The 16,292-nt window shown below is 37.4% G+C and overlaps 1 protein-coding gene across 4 annotated transcripts in view; it reads right to left on the reverse strand.

Annotated features, from left to right (window-relative positions):
- Positions 1-267: 267 nt before the first annotated feature.
- LOC149571915 (putative LRR receptor-like serine/threonine-protein kinase At1g53440) overlaps positions 268-16,292 on the reverse strand; it is a 262,162-nt gene continuing 246,137 nt past the window's right edge. For 2 of the 4 annotated variants that reach the window (XM_089813318.1, XM_089813319.1), the window contains 7 exons: positions 3,093-3,291; positions 2,592-2,765; positions 2,376-2,494; positions 2,054-2,264; positions 1,637-1,874; positions 1,369-1,519; positions 268-1,083 (listed from right to left, as the gene is read on the reverse strand). In XM_089813318.1, the coding sequence (XP_089669444.1) occupies positions 859-1,083; positions 1,369-1,519; positions 1,637-1,874; positions 2,054-2,264; positions 2,376-2,494; positions 2,592-2,765; positions 3,093-3,291 (1,317 nt within the window). In that variant the 3' untranslated portion in view covers positions 268-858. Of the gene's footprint in view, positions 1,084-1,368; positions 1,520-1,636; positions 1,875-1,986; positions 2,268-2,375; positions 2,495-2,591; positions 2,766-3,092; positions 3,292-16,292 lie in introns of all 4 variants that reach the window. The other 2 variants (XR_016359885.1, XM_089813317.1) reach the window with 2 other exon arrangements.

Consider the following 16,292-nt stretch of genomic DNA (forward strand, 5'->3'; position numbering starts at 1 on the left):
GATTTGTTGAAGCTACTCTATTTTTAACTTTTATCTTTTTAAATACAAACCTGTAAGAATTGTTTGACATACAATGAAATTGTGAAGCATGAGCATAATCTCTTCTTCCTTTAGTCTGAGAAAATAAATTCATTTACCAGCAAGTTAGCAGCATCTCTACGTGGTGTATCATTTCAATATGTTTAGTAAGTTAAAATATCCATGCATGTTTTTTCAAGAAACACTTAATAAATATAATGCTCGATATGTTTGAAAAACAGATAAAACTTTACAGTGAAAATATACTGATAATTTTATGCTTCTAAATAAACAGATAGCAATAAATCATGGTTGTAGATGGATTAGGCATTAATCACAAAAATAAGAAACTTCCTCTTTCAACTTGAGATTTTATCCACCTCTTGAAAGATCTTCCTTGTCTAAATTTTCATTTAACTTCCATTTCTCATGCTTTTTTAATTTGACAACTCAAAAGCATCATAGAAGAAGTCATAAAAATAATTGTAATTAACGACTTTATGACAACTAAAGATAATTACAAAATTTACCAATTTATAATTAAATATGAATATAGGGAAAACAAGATTGAGACATTTTCTCAACATTATGTTCATAATTAGGTGACCCAATCATCGAGATAGAATTATTATCCAAATTTTGATCAATGGTTGCACGTGGAATGAAATTTCTGAAAATCAGAAGATATTCTGTAATATAAGGTAATTCTTGCTGCCATCGTCCCTTCATTTGGTTCTTATTAGCAGAGCCAGCTTAGGTATTGAAAATGTCATTGGATGGTCCTTCCAAGCCAGAGCTTTCTGAGTGTCACAATGGTTTCTCTTCTGTATATTTGGTTTGTCATTCCAATATATATGATGGCCGAGAATGTGAAACAAGCGCTTCTTGTTTTCCTTCAAGCATCGCAACAACCGTGGACATTGAAGGTCGTTGCAAAGGGGATTCATGGGTGCATAACAGACCCACATTGATCACCCTTAAAACTTCTTCTTTGGAGTAGACTGAGTTTTTGAGATTTACATCCAACAAATAAAGCAGCATTTTCTTCTCATACAAATGCCAAGTCTGTAATGTATCACAAAACAATTATCATAAATTATCCGAAAGAAAAATGGTTGTCTTGTTTTACGTAAGATAAATACAGGAAAAAGGATTGGGTTACATCATGAAACAGACAATAACATAAACAAAATGAATCTCATCAAAACTGATACTAAAAAACAGAGGATTCCAAGCACTGTCCATGTAATTCTGAGTGACCTCATGGCCTTACTTTTATTGAATTGTACATATATATTTAATTAATAGAAAATAATGTACATATTGATAATAATAATAAAAAGTTATTACCCATTCCAGCAGATAAACCATCTCTTCCTGCAGTTTCTTGTCCATGCGAGATCTGCCACTTACAACTTCAAGAACTACCACTCCAAAACTGTAGACATCTGCCTTCTCGGTGAGATGACCTTTCAAAGCATATTCAGGAGCCATATATCCCCTAAAAAAAGTTTTAAAAAAAATTAGATTTAAACTTTATGTACCCTTTCACAGTTTTGTTAATAGTGTTGATGCCTAACTTTTATTTTAGAAAATAACTTTTCTTGGGAAATCTCACATTGTTCCTGCCAATCTGGTGGTGACATGACTTTTCTCTTGGTCAAATAACTTGGCTAATCCAAAGTCCGAGATTTTTGGATTCAAATCTTGATCTAAAAGAATGTTCATTGTTTTGATATCTCGATGAATAATTCTCAGTCTAGATCCCTCATGCAAGTATGCCAGGCCATGTGCAACCCCAAGGCAAATGTTGTACCGTTGAGGCCAGTCAAGATTGAGTCTACATTCTTGAGGACCTACAAATTAGGTTACAAAACTATTTCAATTTGTAAAAGTACTTTATGCTTCCAATTGGTTATAAATTCAGGAATTTATTATTTTGTGAATAGATGCACGCTACTCTATTACCAAGGGAAGACTGAAACTGTGATCTATATAAAATTGCATCATTGCAGGATAATATATCAGGATGTACCAAACAAACAGCGAGCTAAACTGTTGTTCACCATGTATTCATAGACCAAGAGCAGCTGTTGTCGCTCTACACAAAAACCATATAATTCCACAAGATTGGGATGGTGCATTGCAGATATTGTACCCACTTCATTAAGAAAGTCTCGAATGCCTTTTCTTGCCTTGGGAAACATCTGCTTGACTGCAATTATTTTTCCATCTGGAAGTATACCCTGCTAAAAAAAAGCATTAAAGAAGACAGGGTGCTTTGTTTCAGGTATATTTCAGCCAATACTAGACATGGCAACTGAAGCAAAAATATCCATGTGGGATTTTTTCCATACCTTGTAAACAGCACCAAACCCGCCTTCTCCTATCTTATTCTCGGGATGAAAGTCAATTGTGGCAGTTTTAATCACCTCTAGGCTGAATTTTTTTGAAATTATGTTCATATCTGTCAATTCTGTATACAGCATTTAGACAAACTTGAGTCAGTGCAGTCGTTGACATCTTCCTGAAATTTGGCACAAGTGGATTGTGTGTGACACTGTTCTCATTACCTGCGTCATAATTAGCCAAAAACGATGTGCTCTTCATTCTATTTCTTTTTCTAATAAAGATGAATGATAAGCACACTGTGAAGCCTAAAGAAATTACTGCCCCAGATACTATGCCGATAATCATGCTTTTGTTGATTTTATTTCTACCATTGTCTGTGCTGTTGATTTTGAAGTCTGTCGAAACAAAGAAATATGAATTTAGAAGACAGGGCTCAACAGCTGATCGACAAAGCTAAAGATTCAGGCATAACTGAAACATATTTTGACTAGAGGTATTAATAAAATAATTAGCCAAATATCAAAATTATGTGAACTATTTAGATTACACAGAACAGATTCTCAGGGCTTGATATCAGTTTGTATAAACTAACAGTGAAGTAAACAGAAAACAACTAACTCAACCACATTGATAAACAAACTTTGCTATACCATTATATACAAAGACTCAATACACAAGGTCATTGCTTAAATCCCCAAGACAAATTTGCAAAGGAATCTTACTTGGACTGATTTTGATAGCTGATATCAAAGGACCATATGTCCCCTTCACTGGAATCTCAAATGTTCCCTTTCCAGCCCAAAAAAAGTGGATCTCCAAATAGTTCTCAGTGACATTTACATTAAAATTTCTAATCACTACCTTATATGACGAGCCTCCAGAAGCATCCTTGATGTTAAAATCTTTCAACCTTCTAGCTCCCTGCATAAATTTCAAAAGTAAAATAATATGTCAGACCGGGAATTACAAAATGGAATGGAAATGACACAAAACTAAATTATTCCATGCAAATAGAGAATTCATTTTAAAGATTAGAAGGCAGTGATAAAACAGTTAAAATGTGTAAACAGGAATGACCAGAAACTGAAAAAACGGTCAAAATTAAGAAGAAAAAGATGTTAAGATTGGGTAATATTCTTGTAATTCTAATCCATTCATATTCTTTGTGTTTCTTGAAAAGTATTTCCTAGGATGTGAGGAAAAACCTAAATATTTGTACTTTATGGCTAATTGCAATTGCACTTTCAAGAGCTGATAAACATAAATTAAAATGGACAAAATACACTATTTCCAACATCCATATTGAGACACAAAGGGTCATGCATAAGTCACCTATACTTTGGGAAGAAAAAGGGTGTCCGTTTGGGGATCTGAACAGAAAATGAGAGTTATGGAGCTCTCAGAATGTCAACAGTATAAGTGGGTTTGGGTTTGTGTAATGTTCCCTTTTATGACAACTCATAAAATTGGGATAATTACCTTGCAAAATAAATTGCAAACGACTTATTTCCTTCAAGTCCTAATTATGACCATGAATTAGGAATTTAGGATCTGTGGTACCATTTATGAATGTTAGATTATACTATATATATATATATATATATAGAGAGAGAGAGAGAGAGAGAGAGAGAGAGAGAGAGAGAGAGAGAGATATAAATTCAAAATTAGATCACTTCTGTATCTGATACAATTTTAAGGATCATGCAAAGTTATGCTATTGCAATCTGCATATATATATATATATGAATGTTAGATTATGCTATATATATATATATATATATATAGAGAGAGAGAGAGAGAGAGAGAGAGAGAGAGAGAGAGAGAGAGAGAGAGAGAGAGAGAGAGAGAGAGAGAGATTCAAAATTAGATCACTTCTGTATCTTATACGACTTTAAGGATCATGCAAAGTTATGATATTGCAATCTGCATATATATATATATATATATATTGAGATCGAGAGAGAGAGAGAGAGCTGTTCTTGATATAACAATGTGGGTTATGCAGTGAACCTCCTTCTGATGATAGCAATGCTTCTATAAGTGCTATGTCTGATATAAATCCTTCAAATCATACAATTGATTTTGACTTATTGCTTATAGTGATATGTACTGTGCCTGATATGTCAATATGATTGTGCAATCTTGAATATGCTGCTGTGTCTGGTATGTTGATATGATTGTACAAACTTGCATATACTGCTGTGTCTGATATATCAATATAAATACACAAAGAGATAGGAGGGCATCACTTATAGTGATAAGTAGTTGTCTCTACTCTGCAGACATGCTCATGCAACAATAATGATGCTACTGCTTCTGATCTTGTCAATTTACAATTTCAACGATGGTGCTGTCTCTGATTATCACTTTTGAACTATGCAACCGTATTGTGTTAAAAGGCTGATGCTCTATGATAAGATCCAATATGGATACAAAGAACAGACAAAGGTTTACTAATTAATTTTTGAAGGAGTGAGATCAGACTCCCTTTTATACCTTGCAAATAGAAAGGATTGCTCCTCTTCATTTTTGAAGGGACACATATCTTACCAAGTAGTCAACTTCATAACCAGTTAGTTTATTAGCGTAATTGCTGTCTTTCTAACTAGTTGCTGTCATCAGCAATGCTTAACATTGATTTAGATTGGCCTTTCCAAGACAGATTGATTCATCTTCATTTTTCTAATTGATATTATCAATTGATGCTTGGCAATTTGTTTAACATTGCTAACCACAAGTTGTTAACTAATTAGCTAAGTTACCGGTTCGAGTTTGGGTTTGAAGAATCAGTTTGCCAGTACGACAAAATTTTGAAATGCGATTTGGGTTAGTTTGGGTTCTTTAGTACAAAAACATGTAAAAGTTATATATACACACACACACACACACATGCATACATACATATGCATATGTATGCAGCCAAGAAGAATGAATTAAGATGAGAATGCCACATAGTATCATAAAAACAACCAAAACACTATAAACTTGTAATCATAACATCATATCTATTATTAACACCAATATATTAAAATAATATCGAGTCAAGTATCATTGTTTTGTCTTTCAACAGTTAGAACTTTATACTAAGTTTTAATCATCTAATTGATTATCTAAATCTTCATCTCTTCTTCTCATCATCAAAGGCATTAGTTGATTCACAAATAGTGCCAATGTCAATGGGATCAGCTGCACTAGTGACTTTCTGCTTTCTAAGTTGTCGAATCCTTATTACTTTTTCATTGTACAAAGAGCCTATTAGTTTGTAATTAACATCCTACTTGAAATTTTTTACATAAGTAGCTTGCAACTCCCTTCACCTATTGAAGATGTTTAATGTTTAAAATATAATTCATCACAATACAAAGTTTCCAATTAATTGAATAGGGCTCATTATCAGCAATTGGATATGAAAATTTCATTGGAAGATATATTTAGTGCTAGTTTAGTTGGATGTGATAAATATTTTAAATTAAGTAAATTTTGTTTTGTAATGTTAAAGATCTTTATTCAAATTCTATAATAATCATTTCTTGCTCTAAATTATAGAATGTATATCAGTGGAACTATACCTGGTTCGCACTCAGCCTGCCTGGGTCAGCCCTAGTTCTATCTAGGTTCAACTGAGAGGAACCAGCTTGCTTGGGTTCGAACCCAAGTGGAACCCAAAAGGGAACTGAGAGCAGAACCAAGGACCAGTTCGAAATTTGTTTGGTTCAAAGGGCTGGGGGGAAGAACTGGGTAACTAAGCTAATTAGTACGTATGGCTAATCACTTGATTAGTCAATTCCTTCCTTAGATCGATAAGCTTGATACTCATTCAAATCACTATCTTTTAGCATTAATCGATGCTTGTCAAGATGCTTAATAGACATGATCGATGTCATCACAATCTTCCAAGGTATATGCCTTAGCTAATCTGCTGACCTATGTATTGTGTCTTGCCTGATATCATAGATAATGATGTCTTATCTTTGTGTATAATCGATATGATCAAAGTAGTTGATCTTATCGATTATTTTGAGCCATTGTTTGGTCTTCAGGCATGATCGTTCTTGGATATGCAGTGTTAATCGATCAAGTGATCAAATGTTTGGATATTGATGTAATATTTCCTTGGCACACATAGGCATCAGAAACACTTTGATACCACACTTCCAGCAGAAAATTCATGTATGGCTCCTCCAATCATGCCAACCCATAACTTACAACACAACTCAACTTTGTACATCACACTTGTAAGACCGATTAGTGGGCCCTAGGACATGTTGCGCACAGTTAACACATATAATGACAACTTGTCTTCACACCAACATACGATTAACACATGCACAGTTAAGACATGCACAGATAACACACATACGGTTAACAAGTTCTCTATACTGTATCACTACTAGCGTAAAAATCAAAACTTCGATGGTTCCCTTGTGGCCTCGCTTTACATATTTCAAACACCTTGTCACCCTAAGCAATATGGTAGCAACTTGTACCAACACATGTAGACCCTTGCTCATATTCCTTTCCATGTGTTAAGGCTACCATTTCATGTAAATACAAAGATATTCCTTTGTTGTTCCAAATGTAATATCCCCATTTAGGCCAATCATGATTGACTGTATTGTCCCCATTTTTGCCAGCATTAGACTTTGAGGGATTAGAATATTATTGTGATCCTCGTAGGCTAATTATTGTGGATAGAGGGTCTTTTGAGGCAGAGGCTTGGCTATCGGAGGGTCATGTCCTCTTCACAATTAAGTATGTTCCAGTTTGGTCTTCGTTCGACTCAGATTGGACTTCGTTTGGGCTTAGTTTTATACACCTACTATTTATGGCAAGTCTAGGGATGATTGAGAAGGACCCTTTCTATTTTAAGATAGAATTCTATTTTAGGAAAGAGATTTGGTCATATGGGAAAATAATAGGGTCATATGGGAAAATAATAGGTGTGACTCTTGTTTCACATGACATTTAAAGGATAAAATTTTTGGAAGTTTTATTATTTAGTGGTCAAATTATTATTAAATTATCAAATGAGAGCTTTTAATTAAGAGGTGTAATGATGAAGGCTCTTAAATGAAAAGTGTGAGAAGAAGCCAAGTTGCATTATAAAAGAGACTTCATAGAGAAAAAGGATTCATATTGCTTGGCTATTGTTTTTTATTCGGTGAAGTTGTTGAAGGTTTTCAACAAGGTTTTATTGAGGACTGATTCCTCTTGATCAGTGCATTAATTTGCTGTTGTGTATAGCAAATTGAATCAGTGTTTTGATTCTGAATTGCACATTAAATTTAATGATGTTGTATAGTGTATTGAATAGAGATTTCAATCTGATTTGGGCTTCAACATTAAACTGTAATCATTGTGACTGGAAGGTGAATTAAATGTTGCAAATTTAGGTGTCATTATTTCAGACTGGGCAGCATTATTGTTTGGGAGTTTGGCATGAGTTTGTCACATTGCTGCAGCCATTTTCCTGGAAGCCACATCCATGTTCGGAGTCGAGGGGTTCAGCGTTTAATTCATCAAGGCAGCATCCATCATATGCTAGTTGTGTTTGCATAGAATTGGAGGGACTTACTGTTGTACATGGCCCTTATCATTACTTCTCTTCTACAAGTTAATCCTAACGTGGCCTCCTATAAGTTCTTAAATTTTGATTGTAATTTCCATAAAGATGATACCATGAATTTGCAGCATCATTAGTTCGATATTGGCATTGTTTACTTCAGCTATCTCAACCTTCTAAACTGTAATCATTGTGACTGGAAGGTGAATTAAATGTTGCAAATTTAGGTGTCATTAATTCTGTTATTATTTCAGACTGGGCAGCATTATTGTTTGGGAGTTTGGCATGAGTTTGTCACATTGCTGCTGCCATTTTCCTGGAAGCCGTGTCCATGTTTGGAGTCAAGGGGTTCAGCATTTCCATCGTCAAGGCAGCATCCATCATATGCTAGTTGTGTTTGCATAGAATTGGAGGGACTTACTATTATACGTGGCCCTTATCATTACTTCTCTTCTACAAGTTAATCCTAACGTGGCCTCCTAAAGGTTATTAAATTTTGATTGTAATTAAAGATGATACCATGAATTTGCAGCATCATTAGTTCGATATTGGCATTGTTTACTTAACCTATCTCAACCTTCTAAACTGTAATCATTGTGACTGGAAGGTGAATTAAATGTTGCAAATTTAGGTGTCATTATATCTGTTATTATTTCAGACTGGGCAGCATTATTGTTTGGGAGTTTGGCATGAGTTTGTCACATTGCTGAAGCCATTTTCCTGGAAGCCGCGTCCATGTTTGGAGTTGAGGGGTTCAGCGTTTCCATCGTCAAGGCAGCATCCATCATATGCTAGTTGTGTTTGCATAGAATTGGAGGGACTTACTGTTGTACGTGGCCCTTATCATTACTTCTCTTCTACAAGTTAATCCTAACGTGGCCTCCTATAGGTTCTTAAATTTTGATTATAATTTCCATAAAGACGATACCATGAATTTGCAGCATCATTAGTTCGATATTGGCCATTGTTTACTTCAGCTATATTAGTGTTCTGTAAGCCTCACCTAGATCCAATGAGTGCTAAGTGTTCCATTCATTCTCATGAGAGATGGGTTCAAGTGAACCATTATGATGAGAGCACTGTCATTGATGTCAAAGGTTTAATAAGCATGATCAAAACTATACGTTTCAGTATAATCAATGTCAAAGGTATGAGGTTTATTAATAAGAAGTTTAATATCATGGACAACATATACTACTATTTGCATTATAACCAAACATAGTTTATGATAAAGCCATTAGAGATGAAGTCAAAATAAATATGATATATATGTGTGTTCAGTATCAGTAATAAGACAATAGGAAGTATTCAATGGTGCTAGGCCAACTCACGAGAAGAGAAATGAGCCTGAGTCTGATATGTATAGAAGTCAAAACTAAGGAATAGCAGATGTGAATAATACTGTGCTGTCTATAAAACTCCAGTGTGAATTAAAACCCATTCAAGATGAGTCACTGAGAGTTGAAGACTTAAACCATGATAAATTGATCAAATAATGAAGCCACATGCAGCAGGTTATTTCTAATCCAGACTTGATATTATCTAATTCTATAGACGCAATAAAGACCAACCACAGGGGCAGATTGAATCCCACAAAGAAAGATATGAATTGAATATAATATGGCAACGACGAACCTACAGTTCCCAAATGAACATCTATGCATTGAATGAGACTAGCTTGATAGGCCGGCTATGACCTTGACATAGATAAATGAAGATAGTCAGCGGTTATAATACTCAAATCATAGTACGAAGAGACATCAGGAGCAGCGTTAATGTAATTTTAGAAGATGACCTCATTGAAGGTAGAAACAGACAAATCTTGGCCAAGTCACGATGAGTGTACAAAGTCAAAATGAAATATATTGCCACCATATACACTTATATGTAGCAAGATGAGGCCCGATAAAATATCATCATTAAAAATGTTACCAGGTTGTGGCAAGAGTTTGAATATCGTAGCGGAGTATACATTAGTATTCTGGTTAAGTCATATGCCATCCAAGTTCCAAAAATTATATAAGACTAGATCTGTCTTATCCAACAAGAAATATAATCAGCGATTGAGTGTTTCTTGCATATGTAAATACAGTTCAAATATCCTGAAGATGCCATCAGTTTGACCCACAACCGATACAAATAATCTTAAGCAGAAAAACAAGTATTATCATTGATCGATATATTAAAAGGGTTTGGTATATTAAATTCATAAAGTAAAAGGATGTCTTAAAAATATTCTAATCCAAAAGGCACGATTAGCTGAAATTCAATATTACATAAGGTGAGATCATCGTAGAAGAAAAGGTGGGATCATTCAAAGGTATAAGTTGAATGATATAAATATTGGCTAGAGATGAGGAAGTCAATAATTGAGAGAAGAAATGAAAAGATGAGCAAATAAAGAGAAAATAAGTGTATGTATATATTCAGATTAATCAATTCTGATATGTATGTAATTATATATTGCAAGTGAAGTGTGTTTACCGCATAGGTTAATTAAGGATTGCACACAAATAATGAACATGAACACGAACAACAGAACTCTTTTTATTATATTCGCATATGCCAGACATTACATTATGCTTCATAAGATGAATGATGATTTACAATGATCCCAGATGGGATATAAATACTATCCGCCGAACCTTCCCGAAGGAGTCTGTCGGCCACAAACATTATGTCTGTTACAAACTATTTACCCGTCGGCTACAAAATCTTTACCGACGACGTTGGCTACAGAATACAAAAACACCAACAACAATCAAGTCGGCTGACACAGTTTCTACCGACGACATCATCCCCCCCAAAAGAAAAAGTCATCTCCAAATGACAATTACAAAATATATTAACGGACTAATTATAACAAGATAAATCTGCTTTTGACACATCACTTTCACCTTCGTCCCGTGCCTGTAGCCTCTGCTAACACAATATTGCCTCTTTAAGTTGACCTTGATAGCCACCCGTGCTGCTTTCTCTGCCTCCAACACTGGGTCCACTGAGCGAAGTGTCGTTGTACTGCCTTCTGGATGACCGACTCCCCCCGAGCTCTCTATGCATCCACCAAGACAGCCTCTCAGCCAACACTTACTCCCAGTGCCTCTGGCACACAGACACTCCATGCCTGCAGTAGCTTCAACTCTTCTCAACTGGTCACACTTCATGACTGATATCTGCAATGACTGGGGGTCCCCCAGCGACCAAGACCAAATTAGCACTCCGAAACCCACACAAAACTGCATGGAACACACTCTTTCTGTCATTTTCTGCCGATTCCACACTCTTTCTGGCAACCATTGATGCGTCCCCTTCCCTTTAGCATCATCTGCTACTCATTCCGAACTGCCCCAATCCGTTTTTTTTTGTTTTTTTTTTTTTTTTGCTTTTTCTATTTTATTAATTAGCTCCTCCACTTCTCATGCAGCTACTAAGCTTTACACACACACCTCTTTCCTCCAATCCTCCTATGCCTCCAACTAAAATATTTCAGTCCTCCACACACCTTTCTCACTCCTGGCACTTCGAATCTCCAACTCAAACACGCACTCCCAGGTCCTCGAAGCAACTCTTGCGGACCGTTGTCCGTGAACAGTTGCTCGGGGGCACCTTCCGCGGACAGCTTGCCTGCGGCACACTCCACCAACCCTTTTATTTTTTTTTCTCCATTCACTTTTTTTTTTTAAAATCTTTTTTTTTTTAATAATTAAAAAATTGTAGCACCTTAATTTTGCCTCGAGGCATTGCCGTTCTGTAACAACAACGATGAGGGAATCATCTGATCATTCTGCGATGGTGACAGTGACGACATCTTTCTGGCATGGTAGGATCCGTTGACTGCGTGAGGTACATCTTGCCTATCTAACATCCCCAACTTTATCACTCGATTGTCGCCGACCTCCCGGACCTGATATGGTCCAACCCATCTTGTCTTAAACTTTTCCTGTTTGATTTCATTCTGACCGTCGTACTTAAGTACCAACTGCCCCGGCTGAAACCTGTTCAGTTTGTCATGCCATGCCTTATGTCTGTTCTGTGTCACCTTCGTCGCCCACTGTGGCTGCAGTCGTCGCGCATCTAGATTATTTCCTTGCTATCGGCACCCTTCACCTAATTTTATGGTGCGATGCATTCGTTTCTTTCTGTGCAGTCCGTTCACCGTGTACCGAATGGTTGGATCTTTCCTTTTTATGGGTTTGGACTGTATGTTCTTCCCCTCAGCTTCAGGCGTAATCGCCTTTTCTTCTTCCGCTGCTCTGTATTCCTTCAGACATTTATTTTCCTCTATTTTCTCATCGTCATCGACCCTTAACATATTACAACTCGGAAAAAATTCGTAGTCTTCTATCTGCTAGTGGACAAGGCCATTCACCGAGCCTAGGTCATCATCATTTGATCCTCCTAGTGTCAATACTCCTTCTTCGTCTGGTTCCATTCTCCTCTTTCCTTCGTCATCATTTCCTTCATCGTCCCTGTCACCTTCACCTTTTGAGTTTGACGATGCTGCCTCCTCACCTACCATTTGTGTGTGCAGGTCAATTATGAATTGTTTGCCTCTGTGCTCCATTGATAAGGTATTTCGTTTCCAATCATGTTTTACTTTTTCTTTCACCAACCAATTCTGTCCCAGAATAACATCATATCCTTTTCTTTTCAATGTAATGACTACAAAGTCTAATAAAAATGGTTGTGTTCCAATAGTTACTGGTTGTGCCCTCAAGGTTCCCAATGGTTTGATCATGTGCTGCTCTGCCGTGAGCAACTGGAATGTAGGTGGCCACAGTGTCAGCTTTCCCAACTTCTTCCAAGTATCCTCTGGCAACACATTCACGCCAGACCCTCCGTCAACAATTGTGTCTGTCAAAACATTTCCCAAAATCCCCATCTTGACAACCGCTAGATGCCGTCCAGATGTGAGTGCCAACAGCATTGGGTTTGTTGTCATCACTTCCCTATTGTCTCTTCCTGTGTCCTCTGTTGCTTTCGAAAATGGTGTATAATTCAGAATGGCCGTCCGTAACTGGGGCATTGTGAGAAGGTCACTTATCTTGACCGGTACCTGTGTTTGTAAGATCTGTCATATGATATTTTGTTCCGTGGAGTTCCTTGCCAAGGTGCTGGTAATGTCTTTTAACTGAGATGTCTCCGCAGACGATGCCTTCTCAATCTCTACCCATGCTTCCCCAAATTTCCTCTTTTCTTCCGCTAGGTCCGGTTACTCTTTTGCTTGTCTCTGCGTAATTGCCAAAACCTCTTCTTCATCTGCCGGACAGTGATCAGATTCACTCCAGACTTCGGGCACTTGGCATCTTCATGATTGCCGGGTCCACACCATCTACATAATAATTTCGGTGTGTTCACCATTGTACAATCCGTGCAAAAAGACCCCACAAATTACATGTTCGGCATTGAACGATCGGCCGTCCATTTGCATCATACTGGATTCGACTTCAGTTGCCATTATTATTGTTATTGTTTGCTTTGTTGTTATTTTGCCCTCTGCTATTATTCCTGTACCCACCCGGAGTGGCACCATCACTATTTGCATTTTTGTTCCCTCTTGATGTGGAAGTTGCCTATGTAAGAAGCACTTGCGGAGATCCTCTGGTTTTCATGTTAAAGGGGCATTCCTTTGTCAAATGGCCCATGATCTGAAAAATGTTACAAAATTGGTTCTTTGGACAGATCCTTTAGTATGACTGTCAGTTTTACACTCTGTGCACCACAGCTCACTGCTCTTTGTCTCCTTCTGCATTTTTTTAAAACTCCTTCATCATGTGGATCATGTCCTTCTGTAGGGCACGGACCTTCTTGCTACTGCCTTCATCATCGCTGCTATCTTCTCCGATAGGCTTGTCATCATCATAATCAGATGAGCTAGTGTTCTTCTTTGTTTTCTGCTCACTTTCGAGGTCCAATGCTCTATTATAAGCTTCTATGTATGACGACGGCGGCACGATTTTCATTTTCTTCTGCAACTTTGGGCGTAGACCTTCCACAAACCATCTTTTTTGAAGTTCGTTCGCCGGCTTATTTTCCATTTTGTTTATCAAGTCTTTTAATCTCCTGGCGTAGACACAGACAGTTTCATTCTTCCCCTGCTTAGTATTGAAGATCTCGCCAACAATTTCATTATCATCGTGCATTAGCTGAAATTTTGCGAGAAACTCCTTTTTAATGTTATTCCAATTGTCCAGCTTCTGCGGATTTGTACTAGTAAACCAGTCAATTGCCACACCCCGTAGGCTTGCCGGAAATTGTCTCATCCAGTCGTCTTCATCAGTTATGCCATTTGCCCTCCAGATCGTTTCATATGTCTTGCAGTGTCAAATGGGATTGGCCGTACCATTGCCATCGAACTTCGGCAGTTTCTCTTTTGGTCCCGCCATCACAATTGGTTTTTGTAAATAGGCATTGCTCGGTCCTGCAACACTGGCGCTGTTCACTCTCACACCGGCGATCTGCAATCCCGCACCAACAGACTATTCTCCCGCACCGGTGGACTACACTCCCGCACCGGTGGACTACACTCCCGCACCGGCGGACTGTTCTCCCACACCGGCAGTCTGCACTCCCAAACCAGCGGACTAGTCTCCCACACCGGCGGATTGCACTCCCACACTGGCAGACTGCAATCCCACACCGGTAGACTATACTCCCACATCGGCGGACTGTTCTCCCACATCGACAGACTGTTTTCCCACACCGTCAGACTCAACAGCTGTGAACCTTGGTGAAGAAGGGTGTTCTGAAGTTGTCCCCTGCAGAAGTATATCCCAAACAAAGAGTTCACTCCACGCTCTTGCTCCATCGGCACTTTGAGCCGTGCGAGTAAATGCTCTTCGGTTTGGATTCTCTTCCCTCGGCGAACACAAATTCAAAAACTCCTCCTGTGCTTCTTCCACCAATTCCACCCGCTGCCGAATTTCCTCCAACAAGTCTTCCGTGCTCCGGTTTCTGTCAACAATCTTCTAGAATCTCCTTCGGCGTTCGGCTTGTTGTGCCAGAATTAAATTTTCTTGCGCAATACGGATTCCATCTTTTCCCTTGACCTTATTTCAATCCTTGTTAAGCTGATTTGGCATTAATCTTCATTCCTCCCACCTTGCAGGTTCATAAGGCAACGGCGCCAAATGTTTACCGCATAGGTTAATTAAGGATTGCACACAGATAATGAACACGAACACGAACAACAAAACTCCTTTTATTATATTCGCATATGCCAGACATTACATTATGCTTCATAAGATGAATGATGATTTACAATGATCCCAGACAAGATATAAATAGTATCTATCGAACCTCACTGAAGGAGTCCGTTGGCCACAAACATTATGTCTGCTACAAACTATTTACCCGTCGGCTACAAAATCTTTATCGACAACGTCGACTACAGAATACAAAAACATCGACAACAATCAAGTCGGCTGACACAGTTTCTACCGACGACAAAGTGAGTTAACAATTTCAATGGTAATTAAAGAATACATATTGAGATCTGTTAAGTCTGATATATATGTTAGAGAAATAAAAAGGAATTTATATACATGTCAATGAGTATAAGGATTAAGGAGAGATATGTGAGAAGAGTTAAAAAGGAAGGTATATATAGATAAAAATTCTGATTAATATACATATATCAGAATAAGTGAAGTATAAGAAGCAGCTGAAACGAGAACGTAAGGTATGGAATGGGCAAGAAAGAATATATATAAAGACGGGTATAAAAAGATTAATTAAAGCATCCATCATTGGTTGAAGATAGCAACATTGTCAATGTGGAAAATAAGTTTGTGTGCAGTGGGTTGGTGCTCATAAAGACATAGTGGGGAGTTGGAGCTTCTTGTAGGTCGGAGCTTGCAAAGTGTGGGAGTTGGAGCTTCTAGTGAGTCAATGCTCATAAACATAAGGGTTGGAGCCTCTAGTAGGTTGGAGCCTACAAAACATTGTAAAAAGAACAAAGTTTATATAAAACATTTATTGTCGTGGTTTTCTCTCGCATTGGATTTTCACGTAAATCATTGTGTATTTGTATTCATGTGAATAATTGTCTATTTCAGCATCTAAGGTTATTAAAGCAATTATTTAGATAAGAATTTTAATTTGGCAAAAGTTGCTATTATATTAATTCACCACCTCCACCCCCCTCTCAGTATAATCATGTCCTCTTCACATTACTCATAAAACATGGGTCAATGAATTTGACTCAAAACCTACATAGTTAAATCTTGATAGCAATATTACAATTAAATAAGGAGTTATAAGGTTGCACCACAACTATTTGATGAAATGCCAGATTGTAGTTATGTGTTTTAGTCATTAGTATGCATAAGTGTTTGTAGAAATGTCTACTGGCTGTAGA

The sequence above is a fragment of the Cupressus sempervirens genome, chromosome 2 (assembly GCF_028749045.1).
Source record: "Cupressus sempervirens isolate cs-2001-9-10 chromosome 2, ASM2874904v1, whole genome shotgun sequence".
Classification (NCBI taxonomy): Eukaryota; Viridiplantae; Streptophyta; class Pinopsida; order Cupressales; family Cupressaceae; genus Cupressus; species Cupressus sempervirens.